This window comes from Elephas maximus, chromosome 9, assembly GCF_024166365.1.
Source record: "Elephas maximus indicus isolate mEleMax1 chromosome 9, mEleMax1 primary haplotype, whole genome shotgun sequence".
In the NCBI taxonomy this organism is placed as follows: Eukaryota; Metazoa; Chordata; class Mammalia; order Proboscidea; family Elephantidae; genus Elephas; species Elephas maximus.
This window is the reverse complement of record NC_064827.1, coordinates 15,662,446-15,680,631: the sequence shown is the minus strand read 5'-3', so window position 1 is coordinate 15,680,631 and position 18,186 is coordinate 15,662,446. Positions and strand designations below refer to the sequence as shown.

Here is an 18,186-nt window from a genome sequence, read left to right as displayed (position 1 = left end):
CTGCAGAAGTTGGTAAAAATCTTTGATTTCTTCATCTTTGGCCTTAGGGGTTGGTGCATAAATTTGAATAATAGTTGCAGCAACTGGTCTTCCTTGTAGGCGTATAGATATTATCCTATCACTGACAGTGTTGTACTTCAGAATTGATCTTGAAATGTTCTTTTTGACAATGAATACGATGCCATTCCTCTTCAAGTTGTCATTCCTGGCATAGTAGATCATATGACCGTCTGGTTCAAAATGGCCAATACCAGTTCATTTCAGCTCACTAATGCTTAGGATATCGATGTTTATGTGTTCTGTTCCATTTCTGACAACTTCCAATTTTCCTATACTCATACTTCGCACATTCCACATTCCAATAATTAATGGCTGTCAGCACTTGTTTCTTCTCATTTGAGTTGTGCCACATCAGCAAATGAAGGTCCTGAAAGCTTGACTCTCCACCCACGGCATTAAAATCTACTCTACTTTGAGAAGGCAGTTCTTCCCCAGTCATATTTTGAGTGCCTTCCAATCTGAGGGGCTCATCTTGCAGCACTATATCAGACAATGTTCCGCTGCTATTCATAAGGTTTTCACTGGCTAATTCTTTTCAGTAGTAGACCGCCAGTTCCTTCTTCCTAGTCTGTCTTAGTCTGGAAGCTCAGCTGGGTGACTCTGCTTGCATTTGAATACTGGCAGCACAGCTTCCTGCATCACAGCAACATACAAGTCCCCACGGTACAACAAACTGAGAGATCATGGGGGATCTAGAGACACTAAATTACCTTTATTGCTGTGGTGTGGAGTCTTTTTCTCTATGCAAAAAAGCAAACTCATTGCCGTGGAGTGGATTCCGACTCATAGCGACCCTACTGGACAAGGGAGAGATGCCCCATAGGATTTCGAAGGAGCAGCTGGAAGATTTGAACCGTGATCTTTCTGATAGCAGACAAGCTCTTAACCACGACTCCAAAGTTTTAAAAAATTATCGCTTTAATGTTATGTACACATATATAAAACAAGCTTGAATACTAGTATAAAATGAACTTATTAATTAATGTAAATAAATATTAATATAAATAAATAATGCAAATATAAGTAATAGCAGTAAGAGTTTATCATGATAATAAAGCCGCATCTGTAGACACTTGGAATTTTCAAGTACAGTGTAAATGAATATTGCTGCCAAACTTCCTGAGAACAGTCAAGCTTTTGACTATTTACATTTGATACATGACTCAATTGAAGACTTGCTTTCAACTAAGCACTTGTATTTTTTGGCAATTTTCTTAAGGTTTTGCCATTCTTCAAATTCTAGCTCATTACAAACCCACATACTTAGCTAGAATTCCTTTCTCTTCTGAACACACTTAAATTGTTTTAAATGTCCAGTAAAGGAAAATTAAGTTTAACAATTCAAAAATCAGCCTAGATAACAATAACAATTGTAACTTATTGAGACTCTACTAATAACCAAATAACTATACAGTTGTTTTTCTCATTTTATAGAAAATGACGGGAAAGCGTAGAAAGTAACTCAAAAAATAATTTTTCCAAAGTCATTACCAGCAAAAAGTAGAACCAGGATTGGAACCCAGGGCTCTATAATCCCAAATGCCATACTCTTCTACACACCTCTAAAATGCTGTGCGTGTGTCTGTGTGTACGTATACACACACACAGACACACATATATATATAGGAAACCCCGATGGCGTAGTGGTTAAGAGTTTGGCTGCTAACCAAAAGGTCAGCAGTTCAAGTCCACCAGGCACTCCTTGGAAACCCTATGGGACAGTTCTACTCTGTCCTATAGGGTCACTATTGAAGAAAAATACCATAAGTAGGGAAAATTAAAGTAAGCCGTTTTATGAGTTTTGTTTTTTGTAGTATATTTTGCACAAATTTAAAGTTCCTCACCTTTCCAATCTAATGAATGACAAGGCATTCAGGTAAACGAGGCATTCAGGTAAATGAACAGCTCCCAAAGGACAATGAAGAATGAAATGCTTCCTATGGGGTAGGCCAACTACGGGTCAAACTTCCCATATCTTTGAGAAGGAAGTAATTTCCCAACAAACCAATAAAAATAAAAAATCAAGTGTATCATAAAAACTACAGACAAGTCTAAAAGAAATACAACAACAATAAAGATTGCTCTTAATGCATGTCAAGTATGCTTTGAAGGGCCAGACCAGGAGATACAGAAAACTGTCACGATTCAATTAAATTCAACAGGCATTTATTTCAGTAAATTCTACTGTACAGGAGATTTCAAATATTTTAAGTGCCAACTAAAGTAAAGAACAGTGTGACAGATACCCTATGGATTTGGGATGACAGAAACTTCAAGAGTGCAGTTAATTACACGACATAACTTTCCTAAGGTCTATCTTGCCTCCCAAGTATATATAGCTCATCTCCTTATTTACAATACTTTCCCTGACAACTGAGCACCTTCCCCTGAAACTTGTTAAGACTGACTTTTGGGTTTATTCATTCACTTGGCATCTGTCACTTTACATTGCCATTGACTTTAAAGATTTCTCTTTCCATAAGCATTTTATACCTCTTCAGCACCAGGGTGTAGCACTGTGTCTGACAAATGAGAGTAGGCATACAATAATTGTTAGATGATGATGAAAATCCCATTCAAGATTTTTAAATTTTAAGATGATCCTGGAATATGCCAAGCTTGATCTAGGGATTTCTGGCATTCCTGGGTGAACTCTAGGACCAAGAAGCTTTGGATCTCCAACCAAAGGCCTGGAAAGGTTCAGAACTTTGGAGAAGAAAAGGAATAATCAGAATTGTTTCTTTCCTCAAACTCCACACCTCATATTTCATTATTTGCAGACAACACAACCATTTACTAGAATATCTGTAAGAATGAAAATATGTCTGGATAAAACTGAAATAATGATATCTTTGTAGTTGTTAGGTGCTGTTGACTTGGTTCCCACTCATAGCAACCCTATGTACAAGAGAACAAAACAGTGCCTGGACCTGTATCATCCTCATTCACAATAAACCCATTGCCATCGAGTTGATTCCGACTATAGGGACCCTAAAGGACAGAGCAGAACTGCCCGATTGGGCTTCCAAGGAGCGCCTGGTGGGTTTGAACTGCTGGCCTTTTGGTTAGCAGCCGTAGTGCTTAACCACTACACCACCAAGGATTTCCTCACTCACAATGACGATATCTTAAATGTGCTTAAATATACTCCAGTGGAAAAAGATTGAACACTGGTCAAGCTGAGTGATAGGCACATACCAGACCAAGCTGCCACCGATCTGATCCCGACTCATGGCGACCCCATGTGTTTCGGAGTATAACTGTGCTCCACAGGGCTTTCAATGCCTATCACCTTTGGGAAGTAAGTCACCAGACCTCTCTTCTGAGACACCTCTGAGTAGATATGAACCACCAACCTTTTGGCTGGTTAGCCGAATGCTTAACTATTTGTGCCACCCAGGGACACCTGATGGGCACACAGGGGTTCATTTTAGTATTCTACTAATAGAGTAAGTAACTGGTACCAAACTAGCCCTCCCACCAGAAACAAGAACACTGGACATGATACGTGTCATATTCAGACACTGGATAACAAGCAGCATAAGACCGACTCTGGGTAAAGGGAAACAAATCAAGTTTTCTGCACAACTCACTTTCCAGAATGCCACGTAGGGTGAGGGTATCCAAGCACAGTATGGCAGTCTCGCTAAGTTGAGGAGAAAAAGAGCTAAGTTCAAGAAAGTCGAAGCAGCTGCAATTTGTGGCGCAGAGTACCACAAACCCTAGGTTCCAAATGTCACACAAGAGTATCAGAGAGGGGGGAGCTAAGCAGAGAAGGAATTCTAGGAACTGCAGGGGTTCCCTTTGAGTCTTTGCTCAGTACCGAACTAGGCAGACAGACATATGGTGAAACCTCATGAGGCCAGGCGAAGAACAATTACCAGGGTTTAAGGATGAACAGCTTCTAGAGTGCCTACAGTGCTGGGAGACACCCAGTTCTGACCAGCTAAAGTGGAGAAGCCTGGTTAAAGACCCAGGGCATTCAGTAGAGACTTCAGAACAACCACACTCCAGCAGTCAGCCCGAGTTAGGAAAGAGTAAAGGTTAAATCCACCCTAAAAAACCATTTACAAACAATCCTCGAAAGGATCAAGAAGATATCTAACTGACCTGATTGTGGCTCAAAACAAAGTTCAACAGTCTCTAAAGAAAGGGAACAAATTCTAGACACTTGATAATGTAATACAATGTCCAATATTTAATCTGAAATTAGTAAACATGTGATATTATCCAGCAATCATACTCCTGGGTATTTATTTACCCAAGAGATACAAACCCAACTTGGGAGTGAAACGGGACTGGAATCTAAAAAAGCAGACATGGTTCACAATTTCACTCTTTACTCTGTATATACATCTCATTGCTTGATTTTTTCAAAATAAGAATATATTCATACATTACCAGTGTAAATTTTTTAAGTGCTATGAGAGTATAAGTGAGGGATCAGCTATTTCTTGGATACAAGGGAAGACAGGAAAATTGAAAGGATAAACTCTGTAGATAAGATGTTTGACCTCAAGCTGAAAACTAAGGCAGACGGCTTTCTTACATACAGAAAGAAGATAGTGGGAGAGGCGTACCAAGTAGAGCGAACAGCAAATGAACAGAGGCATTAAATTACACAACACTGGTAAGGAATGGTAGACTCCATGTGCTAGAGACAGGAGAAAAGTAGGCTCTAACTGCCAGGCTAAAGAGCTTAGACTTAATTTCTTGGAGATGGGAGAGCACCAACAGTTTATGAGAAAAGAAAAACTCACCATCAGGTCTCCAGTTTTGAAAAATAAATCTGACATCAGTGCCAAAGATGGACTGCTAAGTAAGGCAGGGAGAGTAGAGGAAGAGAACTGAGCTAGTTAACTAAGCTATTTCAGTAGGCGGGGGCGGGGGGGGGGTCATAAAGGCTCCTAATAAGATCAGTGACAGCAAAATAAATGTGGATGAATTCTACAGAGACTGGATAAACACGACAAATCAATACAACTTCATCACCAAACAATATGGAGACTGAGAAAATAAAGAATCCAAGGCTTCATAGTTTATACAATTATTTAAAAGATGATAGTAACTTCAATAAAGTTTATAAAAGAAATAGCAATAGCCCATGATTGGCTTGGTAGGGGCGAAATGAGTTAGGTTTTAGACATAATGGATTTAAGGTGGCCGATAAGGACGTCAAAGTGGATTTATCTTGGAAAGGTGGGCCTGAAGGTCAAGAAAGTGGTACTAGATTAAAGAAATCCATCTGGACATAATCCATATATACGGAATAGTTAAAGCCAGGAAGAACATGCAGAAAAGAAGTCAGGCCAAAACCCTAGGGAACACTAAAGCTTTGTTTTATGTGCTATGTAGTAATTTAGGGTGCTGATGTAAACTTAATGACAATTTATGATGTAGGTAACATTAACTCCATTTTTCAGATAAAAAACACTCAAAGAAAACAAGCAACATAACTAATTCTGAAAGCTAAGGAAAGCTACTGAAAATTTTTATGTAGGGAAATGGCAAGTAACTTTATGTGCCAAAAATTGATCACAGGAAAAATTCCTGTAAAGATAGATTAAGAAGATATTACAATAATTCAGGAGAAAAGTGACAAAACTCAAATTAACACAGTGTTAGGAATTAGGAGGGAAAAGGCATGAGAGACACACAAAAGGTAGAGACGTGATACAGACTTTTCTTAGGTGCCGCTGAGTTGATTCCAACTCCCAGTGACCCTACATACAACAGAACGAAACACTGCCTGGTCCTGCACCATCCTCACAATCATTGTTATGCTTAAGCCCACTGTGTCAATCCATCTTTTTGAGGGTCTTCCTCTTCTTCGTTGACCCTCTTATGTTACCAATCATCGTGTCCTTCTCCAGGTACTGGTCCCTCCTCATAACATGTCCAAAGTATGTGAGACGAACTCTTGCCATCCTTGCTTCTGGCTGTACTTCTTCCAAGACAGATTTGTTCATTCTTCTGGTAGTCCACAGTATATTCAATATTCTTTGCCAACACCATAATTCAAAGGCATCAATTCTTCTTCGGTCTTCCTTATTCACTATCCAGCTTTCACATGCGTATCAGTTGACTGAAAACACCAGGGCTTGGGTCAGGCACACCTTAGTCCTCAAAATGACATCTTTGCTTTTTAACAGTTGAAAGAGATCTTTTGTGGCAGATTTGCCCAATGCAATGGAAGCCAATGATACAGACTAGTGATTAGCTATTAAGAGTTCGTGAGTGCCAAGAGTGAATAAACTCTCAAGTAAATGGTAGTACCATTTTTCCGTAAGAAAAAGGGAACTGACTACAGATTTCTACAAGGTGAAACTAAAAGAAGATATTAAATCCTTTCCCAGCATTAAGTTACTTAAATATTACAGCGTAATTTTTTATTTTTACACTTAATAAAAAAAGCCCTTCTGTCTAGTTAAAAATTATCAGATAGGACCTAAAATGTATTCACAATAATCTTTTTAACAACCTTATCTGCTAATTTTCATCAATCTAGAATACTCTTCACTTGGTAGAGGGTCAGTGAAAAAGAGAAAGACCCTCAAAGAGATGGACTGACACAGTGGCTGCAACAATGGCCTCAAGCTTAAGCATTGTGAGAATGGCACAGGACTGGGCAGTGTTTCATTGTGCTGTACGTAGGGTCGCTATGAATTAGAACCAACTCATTGGCACCTAACAACAACAACAGACTACTCTTCAGCTACGTGTCTATTCTGCTGCCTCCTTGGGACCTTTTCAAATGTCATCCTCACAGTGAAGGCCCGAACCATTCTATTTCAAGTTGTTTCCCCATTCCCTATCCCCTTTCCTTGCTTTATTTTTCTCCACAGAACAAATCATCTAATTTGTAGTGCATTTTACTTATTTATTTTTCATTCTTTATGAGTAGGGTTTTTTGTCAATTTTGTTCACCTCACCCCCAGCATCTACAACAGTGCCTGGAGCACAAGAAAATTCAATTCTTAAATGAACAGATGAATGGATAAGAACAGAATTTTCAGAAGTTTTCTGAGGGAGGTAGTACCCTTACCACTGGATCTTTTATATAAAAAAAGAAAAATTGCCTCTCCCTTAAATTATCACACATTCAGAATCGCCTTCAGTCTGATAGAAACAATGTGCAGGGCTCTCTTGACTGGGCAGATTTTTAAATAAATCTATCATTCTTAGCATTCAAGGGCCATCCTGAGAGGTGTAGCCAACAAACAGGGCAGTTTTCATAGCCCAGAACCTATCTAGCAACATCATCATCAGTCCTGTTAGTAACTGCTCATGCAACTGTGATGCAGGCTACTGGCTGCATAAAATTGCAAAGTTCAATAGCTAAAGGTTACATATAACTTTAGCAAAAAGAAAAAAGATGTTGAGGGCAACCTTCCCTTTGGTAAATAATTCAGACCTCTTTTTTCTCCTAAATTTGATGTAATTTAGTAGATGTTTCTATCACTTAATGTAGGGAGCTGGGTGTTTGAAGGGATAAATTGTGCTAAGGCTACAAATTGCTAACCTCAATTAGTTATTCGCTTCTTCCTTCTCAGCCAGCACTAAATCACTAATAGCACATTGGTAAGAAGTTTCACAACCTAATGAAATATATTTTGGAGTAGGGGGAAGACGAAGGCTAATAAGCTTTGATAGTTGTTTTGTTGGAGTGGTTATTCAATGAGGAAGATAACATCTATGTCTCTAAATTTTGATAATTAAATGTTCTGAATTTCAGTACAATAACATTTGAGAACCTTGGCCTCAATTAGGTTGGCCTCTAACAAAATGAGGTTCACAGTAGGGGTGAAAGGATAGAAAGAATAAGGAAAAAAAATCTCTGCTTTCAAAGACATACAAATGATGATGACATATTGAAATTGTTTTCATTATGATGAAATTAAGCATGATTTTCAAATCCAAGATATACTAAACTCATATTTAAGCATAAACAAATGAATACACAGTTAAACATAAATTATTTCTGATTTATCCCTAGCACAATCTCCTTCATTAATTTCACAAGTTCCAAGACACTGAGGAAAAGTCAAGAAGAACTTCAACTAGTCTGTCCCCTAGTTTGTGTAATTAACACAAAGAAGTATTTTAATACAGAATGGGACCTATACAAAAGATTAAAAAAGAAAAAGAAGTAAAAAATTCATTCACCCTAGAATAAGTGACCTTTGAGGCACAGTCATTTAATAAGACTGCCACCTTGCTGAAGACTGACTACAGGAAGGATGCTGGAAACAACTATGTGGAAACTATGTAAAATCATGGGGCATCCAACCTGTGTTCTCAGACAGAGCATAATGGAAAATGACGTGCAGTCTGAGGTTAAGATGTCACACAATACAGGCCAGTTGAGATACTCTAGAAAAACACATAAGATGAACTCAAAAGATTTAGAAAGAGAAACAAGAGACAACTGTGTTTCTAAAATGGAGGAGAGGAGGACAAACACTGGTCTCAATTATGCTCCCTCTATTTTTCAGGACACTGGGTATTATAAACCAAGGAGGCCTGGTGGCGCAGTGGTTAAATGCTTGGCTGCTAACCAAAAGGTCAGCGGTTCTGACCCATCAGCCGTTCCGTGGGAAGATGTGGCAGTCTGCTTCCATAAATATTTACAGCCTTGGGAGCCCCATAGGGCAGTTCCACTCTGTCCTATAGGGTTGCCAGGAATTGGAATCAACTTGAAGGCAATGGGTTTGGTTTTTGGTTGTAACTTATAAACCACTCCAAGTCATTTCTCCTTTTTTTTTCAACTCCCTAAATAAATCCCAAGTTAGTAGATGACTGGACAGGGAATGAACAAGGTTGAGGCGGTATAGTATTAGTGATTAAGACACACACTTTGGCACTATAGCACTTATGTCTGAGTCGTGGCTGTACCAGCATGTGACTATGGGTGAGTTACTTAACCTCTCTGTGCCGCAGTCTGTGTAGTAATTATACCCTAATAGATTGTTACAAGGATAAAATAAGCATTAAAAAAAAGTTTAGTATCTTGAACTACATACAGAAAGGTTGACAATAATACTAATACCACTGTCAAAACCAAACGTTGTTTTTACTCTCCTTGAGGCTTTATATAAACCATCATTATTTAGGTTTTAAACACTTGAGTTCATACAATATTAACAACTGAGGAAGAATGTATTATTCTCATGTTACAAATAAGTTCGACAGAAAGGCTGAGTAACTTACTAGACTAAGTAACCCAAGTAGGAAGTCGTCCAGCACACCAATACACAACAGACCGACTCTAATCTGCTCTGCAAAACTGTTCCCACATGAGAGGTTTTGCTTGGTTTTATGCAGTAGTGATTTGAAGTGGAAACTCTGACAAAGAGGTACATTATGAAGTCAAATATACGTATTTTTAAAATACCACTTAAAATCTTAAAAAACAGAAGCAAAAATGTGGTGAAGGAAAAATATACTAGCAATAAATAATTAGGAGCCCTGGTGGCACAACAGCTAAGTGCTGGGCTTTTAGGTGAACGAGGCTGGTGGTTCGAACCCACCCTGTGGTACTGCGCAAGAAACACTTGGCAATCGGCTCAAATAAAGATTACAGCCTAGCAAACACTATAGGGCAGCTGTATTCGGTCACATGGGGTCCCCAGGAGTTGGAATTGACTCAACAGCACCTAACAAACAACAATAAATAAATAACAGCAGCTGTTCTTTATTAATTTTTCTAAGAGCCAGGCACTTATCTAAGCATTTAACATGCTTGACCTCATTAATCCTATGACATAATTACTACTGCTATCCTGTTCTACCGATGAGGAAACTGAGATTTAGCGGTATTAAATAACATGATGGAAGTCATACAGGTGAAAAATGGCAGAGCTGACATTCTCTTCCAGGCCTATCTGACTCCAAAACCTATCCCCTTAATTCCTATTCAGACTGCTCTAAGGGACGTACCTTTTACTGAGCCCAGGTATCGGAACCAAAAATCTTAACTACAGGGAAGAACCCCCAAATGGAAAAAAAATAATGCTCTTTGTTTCGTTCTCTAGTCTAACATTCATTCACAGTCAAACACAGCAAGTCACGCACTGTCAGGATGACTTAGTTATGTGCAGTAAGTAGCACCCCTCGAGTGTTACAACCAGACGGTAAGAAGCTGCTTAAAAAACACAGAAAGTGTGTCTCAAAATACTTTTCAGAAACACTGTAAACTTATGTAATGAATGTTTGTGAGCTGAAATAAAGAAAATACTATTTTTTCACTGTTTCAAGTTATTTTCCTACCCTGCCCACTCACGGTACTATAAATTAATCAAGTTAAATTCAGTTGATTCTGGTTGCCGCTTTTCATTTAATGAGCAAGTCTATAAATCAAGTGGTGAAAAGAAGTTATATGTGGCAGCTCAAAACGCACAAGCAAATGAAATTTTAGACAGTTCTTCAAATGGCTCATCAAATTATCACTTACAATGAAAAATAGTAAGATTTATATTATTCAAAAAATGAACTTAAAATTTCCAAATACATCACGTTATCATGCATATTCTCCATACTATTTTAAACAGTACAATTTACATGCAAAGTGTTCTTACATTAAAATTTTTTACTGACAAATAACAAAGTTATATTAAATCTCATCATTAGAGAATTCTGACAGTACAAAAGATTCCCAAAACTTAACTACCACCTCAGTTAACACTGTATGTACTACAAAAACAACTGCGTATAAAATCAAAAAAATCCAGGTAGTCCCTTAGAATTTATGATGTAGGACTCTGACCTACATTCTACATGGCCTAGGTTAGCCTTTCCCAAAATGTATTCTGAAGAATATTAGCAAATGTCACTTAAACAAACTGTCAAGGTTCCAGTTTTGGGAAACCATGGGTTTCTTTTTCAGTTTTTTCAAATACATTGATTTTTTTTTTTTCCTACCACATTAAAAGTACATTATCAAAGATTTTGGAAAATTCAAGAATTGAAAGGGGAAAAATCACTGCAGAAGCAATTACTATAAATATTTGTATTATGTTTTTCTAGCTCAGTTTCTTTAGATGAATTTTTTTGTTTTACATAGTTGTGGTCATATTACAGATATAATTTTCTGTGACTTGTTTCTTCACGCAACACTGTAATATGATCAGGTTTTCAGGTTCATTTTTCTAAGACATAATATTTAATAACTGCATATTGTTTTAGGAAAAGGATGTACCACAGTTAACTTAGTAACCATTCTCCTATCACTGTATATTTCAATGTGTTCTATCACTTTTCCTATTATAAACAGTATCATAGTGCATAATTACTACCAGAAGAATCCAAAAATGTAAGTTTCACTACACCTCCCCTAGCAATAACTTAAAAATTGTTTAATACTATTTTTATATATTAAAATGTGTATTTTAAAAAAAAATTTTGTTGTATTTAATGCTTTGTTTTGGTTCAGTTACTATTGGGCATGAACCATTTTCCCTGTGTTTGTTAATTATTATATCTGCTCTTATAAGATTTCTCCTTTAATGTCTTTTACCTGTTTATCTGTTGGAGTCTTCATCTGTTTCTTCACAATTTATATAACCTCTTTATATAAAAATAACAAGCCTCAGCCCCATTAACTGAAAATTTTTTTGGTCGATTAATGTTGTTGTCTCTCTTAATTTTTAGCAATTTAAACTTTTCATATAATGAAATCTATTTTTCACTTAAATTTCTTATATACCAATTAAGCTTTGGCCTTCTTCCACCATCTAGAAATGTGATATTCATTTATATTTTCATCCAGTTTTAACAGCTTGCCCTTTTAAAAAAAAGTCATGCTTTAAAACTGTATTTTTTTCAAATGTAAAGCATGTATAGAGAAGAAACCAAGGCAAAACATATAGAAATACATCAGGTTTAAAAAAGCAAAAGTCCTTGTTCTTCCAAATTTTAACCAAAAGAGGCAACCACTGTTTGGGGTGCATGTCTTCCCTATACATACACAAAAACACGCAGGCAAAAGAGCCTGCAGTTTCCCGGCACTTCCCCTCTTCCCCTCATGCTCTCTCAGGTCCTCCCTAATAAAGACTTGGAAACTCTAGACTCTGGAGTATGTTAACAGTCATTCTGAATATATCCAAGAAGGAATATAGTACCTTCATCCAAGATTACAAGACATATTTAATGACAGAACTCTTAATTCAAGAAATAACTATAAAGACTTAGTAATTTTTAAACAATTTATTTGGAAATGTTGGGTTAGCCTTATTTTAATCACTTCAGACAACCCAAAACTATGTTTTTCTGAATGTAAAATATACTAATATTAAAAGAATGATAGACAACAACTTACTTGGGATAGACAGGTTCATAAAGGTACTTGTCCCCTCTTGTAGATATAATGTGAAAAAACAAGATGTAGCCATTTGCTGTCTGAAAAAGATAAATTTTGTTAACCATGAATTAAAGGGTAAGGGTCTAAATATAATCCTGAATTCTAATTTTATATATTCTCAGCTGAAAAAAGTTTACTCTTAAGAATCTTTCTTTGGAGAACTGTGGTCTAATATGCAAATAAAACTGACCTTTGTTTTTTTGTTTTGTTTTGTTTTAATATGACCCATCTTGAAAAGAAAGGTTTTTATAGATTCATAAATATTTCATAAACATACAATAATAGTTTATATTATAGAAATTATTCAGGAATTGTATTATTCAATAATAAAGCAATGATTCTTTTGAAAAAACTTAAAAATAGACCCTTTTCAAGGTTTTAAGGCAACAATGCCACCAAATAGTAACAATATGATAAAATGCTTGACTCTACTTTAAAGTTTATGAAGTATAACTTCAGAATAACATATTTCATATTTCAAAATCAACCAACTAGATTCTGATTTACTACAAAACACAGCCTGAGACTCGGAAAACAGCAAACCTTCAATTTCCAAAAATTCATCAGCTAGCTCTTTTTTCTAACGAAGTATTTTAAAAATATAAATTGGTATTAAAAACAAACATATGGTCATGGCACACATCTATGACTTGTGAAGCTCCAACAACCATTTTATATTTATACAAATATAGAAAATACTAAGCTGTTTCTAACTAAACATTTTCAGGCAAAACACAATGAAATAGCAAATGTTTTGCTATTTCAGACTAATACTGAATTCCTATCATTTTAAAGGCTGGTGGGCATTTACCCAAAGTAGAACTGAGGGAAACTGAAGAAATTACCCAAGGTTTCAAATTTCTTTCCAGTACTGGTTTCCTGTTTTTCACTTAAGGAATGACAGAGAAAATACTCACTGAACTTCACAGCAAAGCCAGGGTTGTTTTTGTGATCTATAAAGTTCACTATTTTAGGTGTTCAACATGTTGGGATACAAAAGAAAAATGCTAAGATTCTTCAGATAAGGCCACCTTTGTAATTCTTCATGTGCAATTTTATGTTCTCATAAATAATATGGAGAGTACAGAATCAAAAGGAAAATGGCTTCAAATCAAACCATATCAAAGTTACATGGACAGCATCACCCCTATATGGATTAGTGACTGTTTATAATTTTAAAGCTCTACTGTTACCTTACATGGGCTTGAAAAGTAAAATAATATGGCTTAGTAATTAGACCAACAACATTAGCATATAAAAGCTGTCCTGAATATCAATTACTCGGGTCAAATGTCCAAAATTTCAGAGTATCAAATGCTAACTAACAATATACTCAGAATTTCAACAAATGCTTAGAAGACTACAATGTTAGGGAAACTATAGTATCATTTTGCACCAGCATTTACAAATTCATATACACAGTATGCTAGATGAAATTACAGGTAATGACTTGATTTACTACTTGCATATTCTGTGTCAATCCTATTTACTAGTAATGTAATGCTTTACTTGTTATTAAATGCTATATACTTCCAGATCTCAATGACTATTTACCACAGACATGAACATCAGTGATTTTGTCTTTGAGCCATTTTTTAAGTTTAGTAATAAATGACCATCTTTAAAAAGTAGTATTTTAATGTAACTATATCAAATCTGTCACTATACAAAATATTATGATGGCTTTTCCCTTTCCACCCCTAATATACTGCAAATACTGTCTATAACTACTGCTTAATCTGTAGACAGCAATTCTAATACCTTAAAGACACACCGCCCACATTCATTCTCCCTGCAAAACTAAATTTATTTGTTTTAATAAATGAAAGACCAAAAATAAAGAATCTAAAAGGCTCTATTTCCTGTTTTCATCCCATATTTTAATTATAATTTTTTTCTTTCTCCAAGGCAAACTATCAGATTATGTGACTAATCACAGAAACCCAACAATTTCTAAAAGAATCTTAAATGACAAGTCTACATGTCCCTTCCTCATGTATATCCATGAATTCATGAATTGGGGTCACAGATACATAGCCACTCAGAACAAAAAGAACTAGAAACAAACAAACAAAGGACATTAATAAGGCATCCAAAATTCACTGAGAGGTATAAATATAAACATGATTTTTTTCCAACAGTAAATGTAATAACGGTAGATTTGAAAGGCATTCAAACTATCTCAGCAAATTCAACATTTAAAAAGAAGAGGTGAACTCTGCAGATGATGGTAGTTGTTGATGCTGTTGTTACTGCTTATGTGTATTTTGCTTTGTTTTGGCATTTGAGATGTTTTCCCTGTTACCCAAAATTATATTTTGAAAATTATTTTATGATTAATGCATAACACACATACTGTAAATAGTAATTTGCTATAAACAGTAAGAATTTAAGTTCAACATGTGACATATACAATCTGTAAGCAGCAATCCCAACATCTTCCTCTGCCATTATCCAAAGCTTCTATCCCAGATGAAATTCACCAGAATTCCAAGTCATACTAAATTTCTTCTTTCGGATACATTCATTTTTATTATGTATAATAACATAGGATAGATTTATACATCTGGCTCCAACAACCTGATGATACATTACAAAGATTCCCATACTAATTTATAGATAAGAACTTGATATGTGAAACTTACCTTCTATTCCAACATACCGTCATGTTAGGCTTCAAATAAAGCTGAAATAACAGACTAGCACTTTTATATTCTAAACAGTGATCTGTAAAATGGTGTATTCTGATTTTTAATTTTATTATATTCATTATATAAACACTGGAATAATATACATAATAATGAATAAATCACTAAAAAACAAAACACCTCAAGATAAAAACTGAACATTTTTTGTGCCATAATCCAGACTTTGTACATACTTGCTGTCAAGTTGATTCCAACTCACAGCAACCCTACACGACAGAGCAGAACTGCACCACGGGGTTTCCAAGGCTGTACTCTTTACAGAAACAGAGTGCCACATCTTTCTCCTGTGGAGTGGGCAGGGGGTTTGAACCACTGAGCTTTTGGTTAGCGGCGAGCGCTTAACCACTGCGCCACCAGGGCTCCTTACATAAATATGAATATATTTAAACAGGAAATTATAAATACAGTTGTAAATCATACAAACTCTCAAAACTAGGTCATGACTAATTCTGACATAAGATGTTGTTAGGTGCCATTGAGTCGTTCACGACTCATAGCGACCCTATTTACAGCAGAACAAAACACCGCCTAGTCCTGTGCCATCCTCACAATCACTGTTATGCTTGAACCCATCGTTGCAGCCACTGTGTCAGTCCATCTCATTGAGGGCTTTCCTCTTTTTTGCTGACCATCTATTTTATCAAGCATGATGCCCTTCTTCAGGGACTGGTCCCTCCTGATAACGTGTCCACTGTATGTGAGATGCAGTCTTGCCATACTTGCTTCTAAGGAGCAATCTGGTTGTACTTCTTCCTAGATAGATTTGTTTGTTCTTTTGGCAGTCCATGGTACATTCAATATTCTTCACCAACACCACAATTTAAAGGCGTCAATTCTTCTTCAGTCTTCCTTATTCACTGTCCAGCTTTCACATGCATATGAGATGACTGAAAACACCACAGCCTAGGTCAGGCGCACCTTAGTCTTCAAGGTGACATCTTTATTTTTCAACACTTTAATTTAAATGAGGTCTTTTGCAGCAGATTTGCCCAATGCAATGAGTCTTCTGATTTCTTGACTGCAGCTTCCATGGCTGTTGATTGTGGATCCGGGTAAAATGAAATCCTTGACAACTTCAATCTTTTCTCCGTTTATCATGATGTGAATTATTGGTCCAGTTGTGAGGACTTTTGTTTTCTTTATGTTGAGGTGCAATCCATACTGAAGGCTGTGGTCTTTGATCTTCGTCAGTAAGTGTTTCAAGTCCTCTTCACTTTCGGAAAGCAAGGTCATGTCATCTGCATAACACAGGTTGTTAATGAGTCTTCCTCCATCTTGATGCCCCTATGAAGTTATTCTTGATAAGAGTCCAGCTTCTCAAATTATCTGCTCGGCATACAGACTGAATAGGTATGGTGAAAGGATACAACCCTGACACACATCTTACCTGACTTTAAAACATGCAGTATCCCCTTGTTCTGTCTGAACGACTGTCTCTTGATCTATGTATAGGCTCCTCATGAGCACAAGTAAGTGCCCTTGAATTCCAATTCTTTGCAATGTCATCCATAACTTGTTATGATCCACACAGTCAAATGCCTTTGCATAGTTAATAAGACACAGATAAACATCTTTCTGGTATTTTCGGCTTTCAGCCAGGATCCATCTGACACCAGCAATGATATCCCTGGTTCCATGTCTTCTTTTGAATCTGGCTTGAATTTCTGGCAGTTCCTGCTGATATACTGCTGTAGCCGCTTTTGAATGATCTTCAGTAAAATTTTACTTGTGTGATATTAATGATATTGTTCGATAATTTCTACATTTGGATGGATCACCTTTCTTGGGAAGGCATAAATATAGATGTCTTCCAGTTGATTGGCCAGGAAGCTGTCTTCCAAATTTCTTGGCATAGACAAGTGAGTACTTCTAGTGTTGCATCTGTTTGCTGAAACATCTCAATTGATATTGCATCGATTCCTGAAGCCTTGGTTTTTTCCAATGCCTTCAGAGCAGCTTGGACTTCTTCCTTCAGTACCACCGGATCCTGATCATATGCTGCCTCCTGAAATGGCTGAACGTTGACCAATTCTTTTTGGTATAGTGACTCAGTGTATTCCTTTCATCTTCTTTTGATGGCTCCTGCATCATTTAATATTTTCCCCATAGAATCGCCTTCACTATTGTAACTTGAGGCTTGAATTTTTTCTTTAGTTCTTTAAGCCTGGGAAATGCTGAGCATGCTCTTCCTGTTTGGTTTTCTATCTCCAGCTCTTTGTACGTGTCATTAGAATACTTTACTTTGTCTTCTCCAGCCACCCTTTGAAATCTTCTGTTTACCTCTTTGACTTCATCATTTCTTCCTTTCGCTTTAGCTACTTGATGTTCAAGAACAAGTTCCAGAGTCTCTTCTGACAACCATTTTGGTCTCTTCTTTCTTTCCTGTCTTTTTAATGACCTCTTCCTTTCTTCATGTATGATGTCCTTCCACAGCTCATCAGATCTTCGGTCATAAGTGTTCAACACGTCAAATCTATTCTTGAGATGGTCTCTAAATTCAGGTGGGATATATTCAAAGTCATACTTTGGCTCTCGTGGAGTTGTTCTAATTTCAGGTGGGATATATTCAAAGCCATACTTTGGCTCTCATGGAGTTGTTCTAATTTTCTTCAGTTTCAAGTTGAACTTGCATAGAACAACTGATGGTCTGTTCTGTAGTCGGTCCATGGCCTTGTTCTGACTGATGATATTGAGCTTTTCCATTGTCTTTCCACAGATAGTTGATTTGATTCCTGTGTATTCCATCTGGTGAGGTCCATGTGTACAGTCACCATTTAAGTCATTGAAAAAAGGTATTTGCAATAAGAAGTCGTTGGCCTGGCAAAATTCTATCCTGTGATCTTTGGCATTGTCACTATCACCAAGGCCGTGTTTTCCAACTACCAATCCTTCTTTTTTGTTTCCAAGTTTCGCATTTCAATCACCAGTAATTATCAATGCATCCTGACTGCATGTTTGATCCCTTTCAGACTGCAGAAGTTGGTAAAAAACTTCAATTTCCTCATCTTTGGCCTTAGTGGTTGGTGCATAAACTTGAATAATAGTTGTATTAACTGGTCT

General features: G+C 36.6%; 1 protein-coding gene across 4 annotated transcripts in view; it reads right to left on the bottom strand.

Annotated features, from left to right (window-relative positions):
- Window positions 1-18,186, bottom strand: part of RIC1 (RIC1 homolog, RAB6A GEF complex partner 1) — a 115,034-nt gene that overhangs the window by 59,781 nt on the left and 37,067 nt on the right. For 3 of the 4 annotated variants that reach the window (XM_049896773.1, XM_049896775.1, XM_049896774.1), the window contains exon 3: window positions 12,377-12,456. The exons of the other annotated variant lie outside the window; for it this stretch is intronic. In XM_049896773.1, the coding sequence (XP_049752730.1) occupies window positions 12,377-12,456 (80 nt within the window). The remainder of the gene's footprint in view (window positions 1-12,376; window positions 12,457-18,186) is intronic. 4 annotated transcript variants of the gene reach the window in all.